The 16,113-nt window shown below is 36.6% G+C and overlaps 2 protein-coding genes across 2 annotated transcripts; one reads left to right on the forward strand and one right to left on the reverse strand.

Annotated features, from left to right (window-relative positions):
• Nucleotides 1–3,507: 3,507 nt before the first annotated feature.
• On the reverse strand, nt 3,508–11,858 carry LOC101896087 (exocyst complex component 5). The gene is made up of 6 exons (XM_059125445.1): nt 11,685–11,858; nt 10,669–11,615; nt 7,607–8,203; nt 7,358–7,547; nt 4,053–4,370; nt 3,508–3,852 (listed from the first exon to the last, which is right to left on the reverse strand). Exons 1-6 carry the CDS (start codon nt 11,715–11,717, stop codon nt 3,754–3,756), a joined length of 2,184 nt encoding a protein of 727 aa, XP_058981428.1. The 5' UTR covers nt 11,718–11,858; the 3' UTR covers nt 3,508–3,753.
• Nucleotides 11,859–13,976: 2,118 nt separating this feature from the next.
• Nucleotides 13,977–15,539, forward strand: LOC101894445 (transmembrane protein 179). Its single transcript, XM_005187174.4, has 3 exons — nt 13,977–14,224; nt 14,337–14,724; nt 14,799–15,539. Exons 1-3 carry the CDS (start codon nt 14,115–14,117, stop codon nt 15,000–15,002), a joined length of 702 nt encoding a protein of 233 aa, XP_005187231.1. The 5' UTR covers nt 13,977–14,114; the 3' UTR covers nt 15,003–15,539.
• The last annotated feature ends 574 nt before the right edge of the window (nt 15,540–16,113 follow it).

Genomic DNA, 16,113 nt, shown 5'->3' on the forward strand with positions numbered 1-16,113 from the left:
ATTCAATATTGTGAATAGATAAATGAGAACCATGGCAAAGCAATAGAGGCTAGACTCATTTGCTAATTATAATATGGCAACCCTTTTCTGGCAAACTCGATCTGGTAATTTGTTTTCGTATCTAAAATATTTACGCATGTCGAGTGGCAGATTTTATAAAAATAATGAATAATCTCTCATTTTTGGCGTTCTTCGCACGTAAGAACAGTTATTCGTTCCATATCCCAGAAAGACCATGTTTATTTATCTGTTCTTGGGCTTAAACCATGGTAGAAGAACAATGACTGTCAACCCGATTTTGGAAATTGTAAAATGTTGAAATTTGTAAAAATGATTGAAAAATGCTTTTAAGAACAACCTCCGATTTGCGTCGCATAACAACACATATAAAAATCTACTAATTATTGACAAAGCATTTTAATAATTTTGACATATCAATGTTACCAAACCTGTTTTCTTCCACCATGTCTATTACCAAATGTTCTTCTTCTGCCAATAATGCCCTCACAATACCGCCAAAAATGTAATTTTAACATCCAGAAAATGCACCCAATAGTTGTACTATTTATTGGTGTGAAAAAGGGGTAAGGCTCCTTCACGCTGTTAACCAAAACAACGATATCGGATATAAACAATTAGTTTATGACCGCACATAATCGTCATAAATACGTCAATATGCGAGCGGATAAAAGCAAATCACAGCAAACAAATAACAACGATCTTATCTTGGATATGCATTTTAACGATTTATATCCCTGATAACCACACGAACTTTATGACATAACAAAGTTCACCAATAACAGAGAAAAAATGAGGTAAGTGATCCGAAATGATAGGTACATATATCGAAAAGAATTTTTTATCGCAATGCATTTTAAACATCTGTTAATTGTTGATAGTCAAATAATTCGAACAAAACTTAAAACAAGTTAAAAAGTATCAGTCGGTTTTGCCGACAGTTGTATACCCTAGGCCAATGTTCGATTATTTAAATATATTTTGATTTCTGTTCTGATTATTCCAATTGATGACCAAGGAATGGGATAATATTGTCCATTTCGTATCAGACTCAAATAAATATGACATAAATATTGCGACGTGCCAGGTTTGGACTATATCAACTAATTCCTTTACTTTTTCCAGATACCAGATATAGTCGACCGAAATATTAAATTTTCCCACCTCATCCAATACAGATAAAAAATATTGGTATTGAAAAAATTACAAGAAAATCGAACATTTATATTCAATTTTATGCGAAATCATAAACACTTTCATGTTAGTTTTCTGGTTGAGAAAAATATTTAGATACAGCGAGTTGTAAAGAATCGCTGACTTGTTTCGCAAGTTATGACAGATGAAAGTATTGAAAAACGGTGACCCTATGTGGGTGTAGTACCAGAAGGGGTTCGCAGATATTCACAACAGATCTTGTGTTACCAATATGTTTGTGTGTGTGAAATTTGAATAGAGTTGGATGCTTATTTCGTTTTCTTTGAGCGTTTAGCTTTTCAAAATATTTAACCCTATGTGGCGGATGTACCAGAAGGAATGGTCCAAACTCTACCATCTTTATAACACATCATGTGTAGATAGAAATATTCAGATGTCCTAAGTCTGAATGGAATCGGATTTTAATTTCAAGTCTTATGAGCTCTATGAATGTTTAAAATGAGGAAGGTACCAGAAGGAGAGGACATACCTTCCATATTCACAGCAGATCTTCTTTAAGTAGAAATAATTTGATGTGAGAAATATGAAGAGAATCGAGTGCTTATTTTGGATTTTATAATCGGTATGGTTATTCAAAATTTTTACCCTTATTGGGGAAGTGTCAGAAGGAGTGAAGCGATATATCCCATCTTCACACCAGACCTTCGGTTAATAAATATATTGTGATGTGTGTAATTTGAAGGTAATCGGACTCTTACATCACATTCTATAAGACTAATAATTATGCAAAATGTTGATCCTTTGTGGGGAAGGTACTTGATGCAGTGAACCAATATTGTCCATTTTCGCACCTGACCTAGCAATAATGCAAATATTAGGATTTGCAAAGTTGGAGCAAAATCGTATTATCCTTTCTCTTTCTGTTTGGGAAAATTTTTTTTTTTTTTTTGAAAATTTCTACCTTTTTTGTTGGAGGTACTAGAAGGAGTGGACCGATATTGCCTATCTCCGAACTCGATATAAATTTGATAATAATATTATGATGTACCAAGTTTGGACCAAATCGAATATTCCCTTCGAGAGTTATTGTGCGCACCAGCCAGACAGACAGATGGACATCGTTATATAGACTCCAAATGTCCTGAAACGCATTTGGTCCAAAGAAGTGGACGGAAGAAAACAGCAACATCAGCAGAAATGGTTCGAAAAGTAAAGAAGCGACTTGATCGAAACACGCGTCGCAGTGACTTAAAAGAGCTAAAGAGTTGCTTCGCTTGGCCGAAAGTGGTTAACTGCCGAATTTGATTTTCTCCGATGAGAAAAGGAGAACATTCGTTGTCCAGCAGTTTCTAAACAAACAAAATGATCGTGTTTACTTGCCAAAGAGCTCATCTGAAAATGTGCACCTTCAGTTGGCCATCAGAACTCAAGCGCCGGCCATGGTGATTGTGTGGGCCGCCATAACAGCCGATGGTCGCTCTCCGCTCGTAGTAATCGACTGTGGTATCAGAATAAATGCTGAATATTATCGCGAGAATATTTTCTGGAGGGTGTACATATTAATGCCTAGGGCACGCAAACATTTTGGCCGCAGATCTTGGACATTCCAACGAGACTCAGCACCATCGCCCTCAGCATTCGCCACGCAAGATTGGTTACAAATTGAGGGTCCTCGCTTCATTTTCAGCGCCCAATGGCCACCAAAATCTCCGGATACCAATTCGTTGAACTATTGTGTCTGGAGTATTTTGGAAAGCACTTGGCACTAAAAAATATCAAAGTGTCGATCACCTCAAGCAAGCGTTTCGCCGGGCCAAATGGGCCAAAATACCGCAGAGCAACATTCGGGCAGAGTGTGACGGTTTCATTGGCCGTTTGAAGGGCATAATTTGTGCCAAAGGTGACTAATTCGAATAAATCTAAACTTATTCTAAAATTTGATGCTATTTCCGACATTTAAAAAAAAACTTAAAACTTTTTTGCAGTTTTTTTTATTTCACCCTCTTAAACATCTGTTAATTGCTGGTTGTAGGCATGTCTGGTTACCCTTAAACATTGTTATCATTTTTGACATTAAATTTGAGGTAGTCGGCTGGCGTGAATTGGGCCCTTATAGTTGTGCCATGATTGTTGCAAATTTTTACTGGAAGTCGTCTTTTAACACAAAATTTTTGTAAAAGAGAGCGATTGGAGAGAGATTTTGGCAGTTCTTTCACTGAGAGTTTGCAAACTATTTTGTGGAACAATTGTACAACCCTCCTTCTTCTATTTCCGTATGTAGGTAGGGGTCTTGGTATTTCTGTATAAATTGTCTAAATAGTAAAAGAAAAATAATTTCCATTAGTCACATATTTACAATGACATAGTTCTAGGAATGCATTTTATTTTCAAAACTGAAATTTTGTTTTTAAAACTACACAATACAAATCAGAAAAAATTTTAAATAAATAAAATACTTTATCAGATAGATAGGATCGTTTCCACTTGTTTTGCTGGGTAACGCTCACGTTACCTACGTGATGATTGATGGGTGTTGTTCTAAACCCCTGTCAGTCTGCCAGCGACGATATTTCTGCGGTATTATTCGATAATACCTTTAAGGTTATTGGTATTTTTAATGTCGCGAAAATCAGAACGTAGTTGTATGAATTGACGCACAACGGATTTGTCCAAATAATTCTGAAAGAAAAAAAATAACAATAACAACAAAACAATGGAAAATCCCAATTAATAGCATTACTTGCAAATTAGATTATGACGGTTAAAATGGACACCTGGGCAAATTTGAGGGGAATTTCTTTAATACCGGACAAGTGATTTGTAGTCATTCAAATTTTTTTTTGCCCAGGCGTAATAATTCAAAATACTCCATTACTTACCAAAGTTTCGCCCGTACACACTTCTAGTAAATTCTCCGGTTTCACCAACAACAAATTGCACAAAGCATGGAGTATATCGAAGAGTTGTGTTACCAGCGGACTATCCAGCTCACGTATACACTTACGATACTCATTCACGTCACATATGGCGCACATTGCTCCCGCCGTATTGAATGACATTGTCTGCAAATGATCGTAGATGACACGATGCAATCGTACACCGAATTCATTTAGTATCTGTTTTTGATTTTCACCGTCGAGACATTTTTTAATTTGCCTGATGACGGGGTGAATGTTTTGAACGACATGCGAACAGGCCTGCAAAAAAAGGAGAAGAGGAAAAAAAAACAGATTTTTTAATTAGACAAATTCGCAAATTAAATTAAAAAAATAACAAAATTAAATTGCAAAATATATCTGAATATTTACAATTTTGCGGGACATATAATTTATTTATATCGAGTCTGTTCCAAAACCTGCAAGATTTTTTGAATTTTTTTATATCATCAGCCATATGGCTAGAGTGAAGGGTATATATCATATGACACGGCCAAAGCGTGCCTAGTCGAAATAACGGATTTAGTCCCTAGGTCTCTTTGGACCAAATCCGTTTCAGGACATTTGAAGTCGAAGTTGCGATTTCCGTCCGTCCGTCTGTCTGGCTGGTGCGCACGATAACTCTCGAAGGGAGTATCCGATTTGATCCAAACTTGAGACATCGTAATATTATTGTCAAACTCAGATAGAATTCGGATATGAGCAATATCGGTCCACTTCTTCTGGTACCTCCCCCACAAAATATCGCAATGTTTAAAAAAATAATTTAGTGCACAGAAAGAGAAAGGATAATCCGATTTTACTCCAACTTTACACATCCTAATATTTGCATCAATGCTATGTCAAGTGCGAAAATTTACAATATCGGTCCACTCCATCAAGTAACTCCCCCACAAAGGATCAAAATTTGGAATAACTATAGCTCTTATAAAATGAGATGTAAGGGTCCGATTGTCTTCAAATTGCACACATCACTATATTTTTACTAACCCAAGGCCTGGTGTGAAGATGAAATATATCGGTACACTCCTTCTGGTACCTCCCCCACAAAATGTTTAAAATTTTAGATACCCATGAAGTTCATAAAACGCGAAAATAACGTCCGATGCCATTCAAACTTGGCACATCTCAATAATTCCATAAACACAAGGTATGTTATAAAGATGACACAGATCGGACCATTCTTTCTGGTAGCTCCCCCACAAAGGGTTAAAGTTTCAAATAATCAAAATGTTTATTAAATCCGAAATAAGCATCCGGTTCTCTTCAAATTACTCACATCACTATATTTTTACTAACCCAAGGTCTGATGTGTAAATAGGATATATCGGTCCACTCCTTCTGGTACCTCCCACACAAAGGGTTAAAAATTTTGAATATCCATGAAGCTCATAAAACACGAAACTAACATCCGATTCCATTTAGACTTGGTACATCTCAGTATTTTCATCAACACATAATCTGTTATAAAGATGGTATGGATCGGACCATTCCTTCTGGTACCTCCCCCACAAAGAGTCAAAGTTTCGAATAACCTAAACGCTTATAAAATCCGAAATAAGCATCTGGTTCTCTTCATATTTCACACATCACAATATTTTTATTAACCCAAGGTCTGGTGTGAAGATGGGACATATCGGTGCACTCCTTCTGATACCTCCCACACAAAGGGTCAAAATTTTGAATAACCATTAAGCTCATAAAACGCCAAAATAACATCCGATACCATTCAGACTTGGCACATCTTAATATTTCCATACACACAAGATCTGTTAAAAATGTGGTAGATATCGGATCATTCCTTCTGGTACCTCCCCCACAAAGAGTCAAAATTTTGAATAACCATAAAGCTCATAAAACACGAAATTAACATCCGATTCCATTCAGACTTGGCACATCTCAATATTTCTATCAACATAAGATCTTTTACAAAGATGGCAGAGATCGGCCCATTTCTTCTGACACCTCCCCCACAAAGCGTCAAAGTTATGAATAACCAAATCGATTATAAAATTCGAAAAAAAGCATCCGGTTCTCTTCATATTTCATACATTACAATATGTTTACTAACCCAAGGTCTGGTGCGAAGATGAAATATATCGGTCCACTCCTTCTGGTACCTTCCACACAAAGGGTCGAAATTTTGAATAACCATGAAGCTCATAAAACGCGCAAATAACGTCCGATTCCATTCAGGCTTGGTACATCTCAATATTTCTATCAACACAAGATCTGCTATAAAGATGGTAGAGATCAGACCATTCCTTCTGGTACCTCTCCCACAAAGGGTCAATGTTTCGAATAACTTAAACGCTTATTAAAACCGAAATAAGCATCCGGTTCTCCTCATATTTCACACATCCCAATATTTCTACTAACCCAAGGTCTGCTGTGAAAATGGGATATATCGATCCACTTTTTCTGGTTCCTCCCCCACAAAAGTTTCAAAATTTTGAATATCCAAGAAGCTCATAAAACGCAAAATTAACATCCGATTCCATTCAGATTAGGAAAATCTCGATATTTCTATCAACCCAAGACCTGTTAAGAAGTTGATAGAGATCGGACCATTCCTTCTGGCACCTCCCCCACGAAGGATCAAAATTTTGAATAACCAAAACGATCATAAAATCCGAAATAAGCAGTCGATTCTCTTCATATTTTACAAACCCCATTATTTTTATTAACACAAGATCTGCTGTGAAGATCGGATATATCGGACCACTACTTCTGGTACCTCCCCCACATAGGGTTCAAGATTTTGAAAAGCAAAACGCTCAAAGAAAGCGAAATAAGCATCCAACTCCCTTCAATTTTCACGCATGCAAACATTTTTGCTAACACAAGACCGGTTCTGGTACCTCACCCAGAAAGGATCACAATTTTCGATACATATGTCTATCATAACTTTTGAAACAAGTCTTAACCAGAAATCTGATATGAAATTTTCCAAAAATTTGCACATATCTCCTATAAAGAATAGGGAGTAGCCGATATTGTCCAAATCTAGCACGTTGTAATATTTGTATCAGTCTTAGGTCAGATACGAATTTTGCAATATTGGCCAACTGCTTCGGAACCTCCTCTATAAAGAGTGAACAGTTTGAATAATCATAACTCAAGGCTGGGGGGTATACATCTGTCGGCAAACCCGACTGCTGCTATTTTACTTGTTTTTCGACAAGTTAGCTACCCCAAAAGGGGCAATAAAAAATCTTCAAATCTATATTCAGGAAATTCTTACTTACCGCCGAAGTTAAGGTAAAATCAGAATCTGGTTTATTATAATCCGTTTTCTTCTGCTCATTGGTTAGGTACAGCTTAACCCAACCGATAACCGCATTCAATGTACGATCTAGACCCTGATCAAGTTTGGCTTCGATTTGCTCCATCAATGTGCGTTTCTTGAAAATATATTCCGAATATTTGGGAGTATTGCTAAAGAAAAATACAAAAAAATCCAATAAAAAAATTCATTGAAATATTACAACACTTACACTACACATGGCACCACCGAGGTATTGCACTGATCCTCCAGCAAGTGAACAATAATATTGGTCTTTTGCACCACATCGAAAAAGTACAAGTGTGGAAATTGCCTCCCCGTATCGGCAATGGGTATGATATTCAGACCCAAACCCAAGGCATAGGTTGCATGTTCATGCATTAGATACTTGAGCAGAATATCATTTAGTTTTATAATATTACTGGGCAATTCCGTTTCATTGGACAGGACACGACAACGTTTGAGTGAGGCATTTGCATCTTGCAACATCTTAATGGCCAATTCTTCGGAAAGGAATGTCTCTCCACCGTAATCTTCAACTTGGGCAATGTTTATGTTAGCCTTGGTACGTATCAACTCCTGCATATCACGTTTTAATTCTTGAAAACGTTCGGCCGGTTTCTTTTGATGATTTTTACTGGCATAGAATTTCTCCAATTCGCTGGCACACTTCCTTGTCAGGAATTGAGATTCAATTTCCACATAGGTGGCCAAATGTTTTTGGAAAATCTGCTGTGTCAGCTTGTTGAGTAAATCGTCATCCATTGCTGACATATAGTGTTGAAGGTCAGTCGATAATTTGAGGGTGCTGAAAGTAAAAAAAAAAATATATTATATTATACAATTGAATAGATTTTTATTGGCAAGAAAAAAATGAAACCTTATTGGATCTATAGGACCTGTGAGACAAGACTTATCTCTATCTAAGAAATCTGAAAGACATGTTTTTCTTAAGGCTCTCTCTCTCTCTCTCTCTCTAAGTCCGAAATATCGATTTATAAAAGACCAACAAGGTATCTTGGTCTTCAAGAGGCTTTATCTGACTATTTGATCTAAAACCTTTCACTCGTCGGCCGAAGTATTTTTTTATAAAAGAACAACCCAAGGTCATATTAAGGACATTGTCCGTTGATAGCTCTGGCTTTCCAGGTTACTGTGACCCCATACAAGCGATAAAGAAGTTAAATAAGTGTAGCAGAGAATTGCTATTTTCACTAGTTGAGGTTTTAGGTAAGGTAGCGAGTTTCCAGATTCCTCCAGCTTATTTTTACATTACCTCTGCGGTTCCGCCCGAGCCCAATGTTTTGCAATTTAATCCTTTCAAGTTTTTTGTTGTAACATAAATACATGTTTGTGGTTCCAAATCAAAGCTCAAGAATTTAGCTACCCCCTCTGTGCTAGCGTTGGACCTCTCTCTAGGTCGTTGTTGTTGTTGTAGCAACTTGTACTGCTGTGTTCGTTATGATATATTCTCTAATCTGGCTCTGCTTCTAATTCCAAGTTAAACAAGTAAAATGGTATCAGTCGGGTTATCCGACAGAGGGATACCCCCAGCCTTGAGTTATGATTAGTTATGATTATTCAAACTATTAACTTTTTTATGGGGGAGGTTCCGAAGCAGTTGCCCAATATTGACCAATTCGTTCATGCTTTAGCAAAAATATCTGGATGTGAGAAATTTGAAGAGTATTGGATGTTTATTTCGCTTTCTTTGGGAATTTTGTTTTTCAAAACCTCGGACCCTATGTGGGGGAGGTACTAGAAGAAATGATCCGATCTCCACCATCTTTATAGCAGATCTTTTGTTGATGGAAATATTGAGATGTACCAAGTCTGAATGGAATTGGTTGTTAATTTCGCGTCTTATGAGCTTCATGGATACTCGAAATTGTGACCCTTTGTGGGGGAAGGTACCAAAAGGAGGAGACCGATATATCCCATCTTCACACCAGACCTTGGATTAATAAAAATATTGTGATGTGTGTAATTTGAAGAGAACCGAATGCTTATTTCGGATTTTATGATCGTTTTGGTTATTCAAAAATTTGACCCTCTATGGGGGAGGTACCAGAAGGAGTGCACCGATATGTCCCATCTTCACACCAGACCTTGGGTTAATAAAATTATTGTGATGTGTGTAATTTGAAGAAATCCGGATGCTTATTTCGGTTTTTATGATCGTTTTGGCTATTCAGAACTTTGACCCTTTGTGGGGGAGGTACCAGAAGGTATGGTCCTATATCTACTATCTTTAGAACAGATCTTGAGTTGATAAAAATATTGAGATGTGCCAAGTCTGAATGGAATCGGATGTTAATTTCACGTTTTATCAGCTTCATTTATACTCGAAATGTTGATCCTTTGTGGGGGAGGTACCAGTAGGAGTGACCCGATGTATTCCATCTTCACACCAGACTCTGGATTAATAAAAATATTGTAATGCGTGTAATTTGAAACAATGGAAGAGTTATAATTATTCAAAATTTTAACCTTTTGTGGGGAGGTACTTGATTCATTGGAACAATATTGTCCATTGTCAAATATTGGAATTTGCAAAGTTGGAGCAAAATCGGATTATCCTATCTCTTTCTGTGCAGTAAATTATTTTCTTGGAAAATATTAACATTTTGTGGGGAAGGTACCAGAAGAAGTGGACCGACATTGCCAATCTCCGAACTCTATCTAGGTTCTAACAATAATATCACGATGTTCCAAGTTTGGATCAAATCGGATACTTCCTTAGAGAGTTATCGTGCGCACCAGCCAGACAGGCAGACGGATGGACGTACATCGCTAGATCGACTCCAAATGTCCTGAAACGGATTTGTCCCAAAGAGACCGTACCAAATGATATATACGCTCTCTAGTCATAGAGACAAAACTATTAAAAACTACTCTGATTTGTCGCGGCAACTCTCGTTCTTCAGTTGCAATGGGAAACGGATGATCCGAGTATGGTAATCACTCTGCATTCAGCTATAACTGCTGTGACCGCGTCAATGTGAATACTATTCAGCCCTGCTTGATAGGCCTGTTGATCTAGAGGCTCTCATTACCAAGAACCTTCCACATTTGTCGATCGCCCCTTTTTCTCTTCCACTATATCCTTTGAATTTTGAGCTTTTCTTTTACAAATGACTCCTTTAAAAAAGTCCTATCTTTGAATTGAAACTTTGGTTTTCTTTCGATTCCACAGAACAACCATATCATATCACCCCCATTCATTCCATATCACCCCCATTCATTCCATATCACCCCCTCTCTCCAACTCACCGAGAGTACAACTCATACAGCGTCTTCAGATATTTCTCCTCGTCACGTTTATCATCTAACTTGGTCATGGCATATTGATGTAGCTTCAATTGATATATGTTCAGAATAAATTTCGACATCACTTGCTGCGGATTGGAGAAAACCTTCTTGATAATCTCATAATGATGTTTACACATTGGTACAATGCCAATGAATATATCCTTGCCGCCATATGGTGTCATTTGACTCTGCTCAATATAGACATCTATGCATTGGGCATAGCCCTTAAATTGTGATAGGATCTGTGCCAAACGCTTCATTTTTTCAATATCTTCACTTTTCTGCGCTGTGGCGAAATCTTCGATTAGACGCCGCTCAACCTCATCGTATTTCTTTTCGATTTTTCTCTTTGAATCGACAAATTTCTCTGGCGGCAAATCCTGGGCAATGGCGTACAACTTTTGTATGACATCCGCCGCTTCGTACAGACGTGTGGCATCAGTGAAAATATCATTTACCACCGGTCCGGAAATAAGAAATTCCGTCATATAATTTAGCAGCGTTTGGGCTTCCACTGTGCGACTACGTGGCGTATTGACATTTTCCAATTGTTCGCCCAGGTGGATTATTTTCCCAGCCACTGAATTGATTTTCTCATCCAATTGCCAAAATACATCGGAGGCCAGTTGATGGCGTTCCTGCAATTTAATAATATTTTTAGCATGGGCCTCCTGTTCCTGCTTCAGTGCCTCCTCAAGACGTTCGCATTTGGCCTGTTGTCTCTCCTGTAAAATTTTCAAATCTTTGATGGTTTGTATGAAAGTGTCATGCAAGGCGGTGGGATTGAAATCTTTGATGCCTGCACCAATAATACCATCCAATTGGGACTGTTTACCGCTGGTATTGTCGCATTCATTGTTTGTACGCCAGGTTAATCTTTCAATAAAACCACTGACCTCAAAGGGCTCCTGAAAAACGTATTTTTTTAATGTAATTGATATTCAATACAAGATATACAACATATTTCGATTCCATACCTGTTCGAACTCTTCCATATATTGGGAAAGCATTTTGAAAACTTATTAGACTCTAACAAGCAAAATATTAGTAATCTCTTAATTTGAAGGCGTTTCAATACGAAAGTGAGAACAGAAAAAAATATCCAATAAAGATGTGTTGAAAGCAAAAATCCATTTGTTACGAATGCCTGATCAAAGCAAAACGTCGGTGTTTAGAATGAAAATGCAGAAGCATAGGGAAAAACAGCTGTTGCAAACGTGGTACCTTTACATGAAGACGTACGTCAATTGCCACAGGGACACGCGTTTACGTAGTGTTTACACACAAGATCTTCATAACGGTAAGCCTGCGTTAAACAAAGATAAATGCTGGAAATTGTAAAGACAAGACAGAATGTGTTTTGGAATAAGTATTTATGTGAATTTATTATTTATAAATAGAGACACTGCCCATAATAGAAGCATGATAATAAATATAATTATAGAAAGAGATGCGTTAACACATTTTTTGAGTTATTTCCAAAAATTTGTAAAACTAAAATGAACTATTGTGAGTGAAAAGTCTAAACCAAGGCATATATAAGGTCGGCCAGGAAGCGAATTGTTAAAAAATACAGCTCTGTCTTTAAATTTTTCTGTCAATTTTTTGTTTTTAGTTTTTCGCCTAAAAATTGCTTCGCCCTAACATCTAATAATCACGACAAATTCGTAATTGCCAACAAAGAAAAACAAAACCAAAAGGAAAACGTCATGTATCAGAATGTCTACTTTTGTGTGGGAGGCATGATTATTATGCATTTTATGAGAGATAAAATTATTCAAAATGTTGACCCTTAGTGAGCGAGGTACTTGAGAGAGCAGACTGATATCGTCCCAACACTGATATGGTTATTGGTTATGGTTTTTGTCGTATTAGGTAAATTATTTTCTTTGAAATTGCTGACCTTTTTTTAGGATTGGACCAATACTGCTTATCTACAAACTTGATCTAAATTTTCTCAGCCAAATCGCCAATTTTTTTTTTTTTTAAATTTTATTAAATGAAAGCAAAAAATTACGGAAATAGCATCAAATTTTAGAATAAGTTTAGATTTGTTAGAATTGATCAGGTTTGGCACGAATTATGGCCTTCAAACGGCCAATAAAACCGTCATAAGCTGCCCGAATGTTGCTCTGCGGTATTTTTGGTCCATTCTAGGCGAAGCGCTTGCTTGAAGTGATCGACACTTTGGTATTTTTTAGTGCCAACCTTGCTTTCCAAAATACTCCAGACACAATAGTCCAACGTATTGGTATCCGGAGATTTTGGTGGCCATTTGATGGCGCTGGAAATAGAACGAGGAACCTCATTATGTAACCATTCTTGAGTGGCGCGTGGTGAGTGCTACGGTGCTGAGTCCTGTGGGAATGTCCAAGGTCTGCGGCCAAAATGTTAGCTAGCCCATACACCCTCCAGAATATTTTCGCGATAATATTCTCTTCCAGATTTCACCACATGAGCAATGTCGAAGTGTTCAGAGCATACAGAAGACCTGGCAAACGTTACCGTTATTTCATTATACCATGAGCTCTTCCATGGTAAAATTAAGAAGATACAGTTAAATAAGACTATCAATCTGCATAAAGTTAAGTCATTTCAAATAAGACTATCCATCTGCATTTTTTGTAATTTACCTTGTCAAATTTTACTGAATAAAAAACCGGTTCCCATCTCTGATTTCTGTCTATACAATGGATTTATAAATATAAACTTTGACACTGAGATGTGATCAAATGTATAATTTAAAAAAAAAATGCAAAAATATGATTTCATGATTTTACTTTCTTAATTATACCATGGGCTCTTTATACCATAAAATCTAATTATAAATTAAAGTAATAGATGGCAGAATCACATCTGTTATCGATAAAGTGATCTCCTAAGATTCTTTTAGTCTATTCCCGCCATGGTTATGTAAAAAACGAAGAACTATTCTATTCAATAAACGCGAAAAAAGCCAGAAGGCTTCATTTTTCAATTTAAAAAAAATGGTCTGTTCTAGAACAGCAGGAATTTAAAAATGTTTACTACGATTCCGACTTCTCCTTTATGATATCGAAAAAATTGCAAAACTAGTAGATTCTTGTAGGTTCTAGAACGGACCATTTATTTTAACAATAATTGACTTGTGTGGACATCTGGTAAATTAGTCTCAGAGCGATTTTAAGAGTTCATTTCACTAACATTCCCATAGATTGGGTAACCCTAAATCAACAGCTGTTCGATAAAAACACTTTTGAATAGGAAATTTAACGGCGTCGTCCACAACATTGTATTAACATTGTACTCTGCATGCAACTGCGTTGTTTCACTGCAATTTTTCTCGAGCAATTGTTTGTTTTTGTTGTGACTTTCTAAAGAAATTGTTGAATTTTCCCTGGCAAATATCTTAAAGACCCAATCACGAAATGGCTCTTGCCAATGTTTTGCTATTAAGTCAAATAACAGGGCATGTAATTATTCTGATTTTGGCCCTTTGTGTGGTGGTGCCCTTAAGCTTTAATATACATGACTTTTGGTAAGTACACAAACATATATATGTATTTCGATTCCATTCATTCATTCATCGAAATGATAACAAACAAAAACAATGACTAATTTAATACGATTCGTTGTTACTCCTTGACTAGTGGCCATTGTTTGCTCTTTACGACGGGAAAATGGCGTGAAGAGGACGGCATGTTTGATCCCAAATGGGCCTCATCAGATTTCTGTAATTTCCCATTGGTCACAGGCATTTTCATGTTCATCATATCATCGACGCAAATCTATCGCTATGCCCGCATGAAGGATGAGGAATCATTTTTGGCTCTGTTTGTTGATGTGGTCCTAAGCATTTGGATGCTGGCAATGTCCATTATCTCATCGATAATGATAACATTGGGTTTCATTGTCTGGTGCGATGGCATGACTGAACGTTTTCCAACGTGTGAAATTACAGCTGGACAAAATATCATACATGCCAATACGGATAATATTGATAATTCCAGGTTTTATATTGAAATGGGAACGGCACAGGTATGGCGAGAAAGTACAGTACCCGAAAATATTCTTCATTAATTCTTAATGTTATCCCTTTTTGTATTCCATAGTTTGGTGCCTGGGGTGCATTTGCCATTAATGTGGGCATTGGTGTAATTGCCCTCCTTAAACTGATCAACAACCATCAAGTGCGCAACATAAAGGTTTCCATGTACTTGGAACGTCAACGTTTAGTAAACCAACATCAAGTACAGCAAGACGGTCGTTCTACACCACCTGCAATGTCCTCCAGCGATTCGGAACAAGCAAAATAGTTGAGCTATTCAAAGCAATGTCATTGTAAGCGTTCTCAATGTGCTGGGCAACATCACCACACCGATCGCATCGTGCTCGAAGACGAAATTGTATTAATATTTTTTATTGTATGCATATGTTTTCTACTACTTTTATTATCTCATTTTATTGTAGTTATTATGTTTGAAACTGATTCCAGGCAGTGAACAAGTTATATATAAGTTAATTATCAATTTATAAATGTTTGCCAAATAAGAATGTAATTACTGGCACACACACCATAATTGTATAATTTAAAATAATTTCATTTAATTAAGTCATCTAGTAAAATATCCTTGTCCCCTGTTTTCCAAACATTGTCAATAATATTCATAACTATATAAAATCTCTAGCAAAAGACAATATTCTTGTCCAAGAAAAAAATTGTAGGGCTTAAAAATATTATTCAAATATTATGCCAATTCCCAATAAACAGTGTGGAATGTATACTCACAAAATGTGCGAAAGATGATTAAATAAAGATGGAGTTATCGAAGGAGAAATTGAAACAACATAAATATGCGAATTTTGGTTGGGAACTCCATAAGCATTTTAATCCTGATTCATGAATGGAATCCCCTTCATCCGTAGACCGATTTTTGATCCATTGCTATTTTGATATAGAAGAGTTGTGAATAGTTATTAAGCAAGAAGTAAGAAACATAATGTTTCAGTTGAGAAACCCTCTCAGAGAGCTTCTGAGCCTTTACATGCAAATTTGTCAAATTCTTTTTCATTCGAAAAAATAATTTTTTCCAGACAATTCATCACCTTAGAACGACTTCAAATTTTAATTGAAACCAGTTTTCGGCCACAGCTGTTTATTGGTATATTTTAATGTCTTTTAGATCAGAGGCAAACTGACATGTTTGTATGTAAGTTTAGAGGTTTCGAGTCAAACTTCATCGCCTTGCGTTTTAGCAGCGGTGCTGAAAAACAATTTACCTCATAAAATGTCAACCAAATCTACTCTTGATAGGCCACTGAAGCTCATCTGCAACAAGAAAATTAAAGGCCATAATATCTCCAACCTCTACCATACAATAAAGAGATTATTGAATTTTTTTCGTCCGTTCTTCGGGGAAAACTAAA

Source organism: Musca domestica, unplaced genomic scaffold (genome assembly GCF_030504385.1).
Source record: "Musca domestica strain aabys unplaced genomic scaffold, Musca_domestica.polishedcontigs.V.1.1 33, whole genome shotgun sequence".
Lineage (NCBI taxonomy): Eukaryota > Metazoa > Arthropoda > Insecta > Diptera > Muscidae > Musca > Musca domestica.

Excerpts from the sequence above, each read along its gene's own strand:
- LOC101896087 (XM_059125445.1), bottom strand. The coding sequence starts at position 11,717 with ATGCTTTCCCAATATATGGAAGAGTTCGAACAG. Across the intron at positions 7,548-7,606 it reads TCGGTGGTGCCATGTGTAGT|CAATACTCCCAAATATTCGG; the intron begins GTAAGTGTTGTA and ends ATTTTTCTTTAG. Across the intron at positions 3,853-4,052 it reads TGTGTACGGGCGAAACTTTG|AATTATTTGGACAAATCCGT; the intron begins GTAAGTAATGGA and ends TTTTTCTTTCAG.
- LOC101894445 (XM_005187174.4), top strand. The coding sequence starts at position 14,115 with ATGGCTCTTGCCAATGTTTTGCTATTAAGTCAAATAACAGGGCATGTA. Across the intron at positions 14,225-14,336 it reads TTTAATATACATGACTTTTG|TGGCCATTGTTTGCTCTTTA; the intron begins GTAAGTACACAA and ends CTCCTTGACTAG. Across the intron at positions 14,725-14,798 it reads TTGAAATGGGAACGGCACAG|TTTGGTGCCTGGGGTGCATT; the intron begins GTATGGCGAGAA and ends TGTATTCCATAG.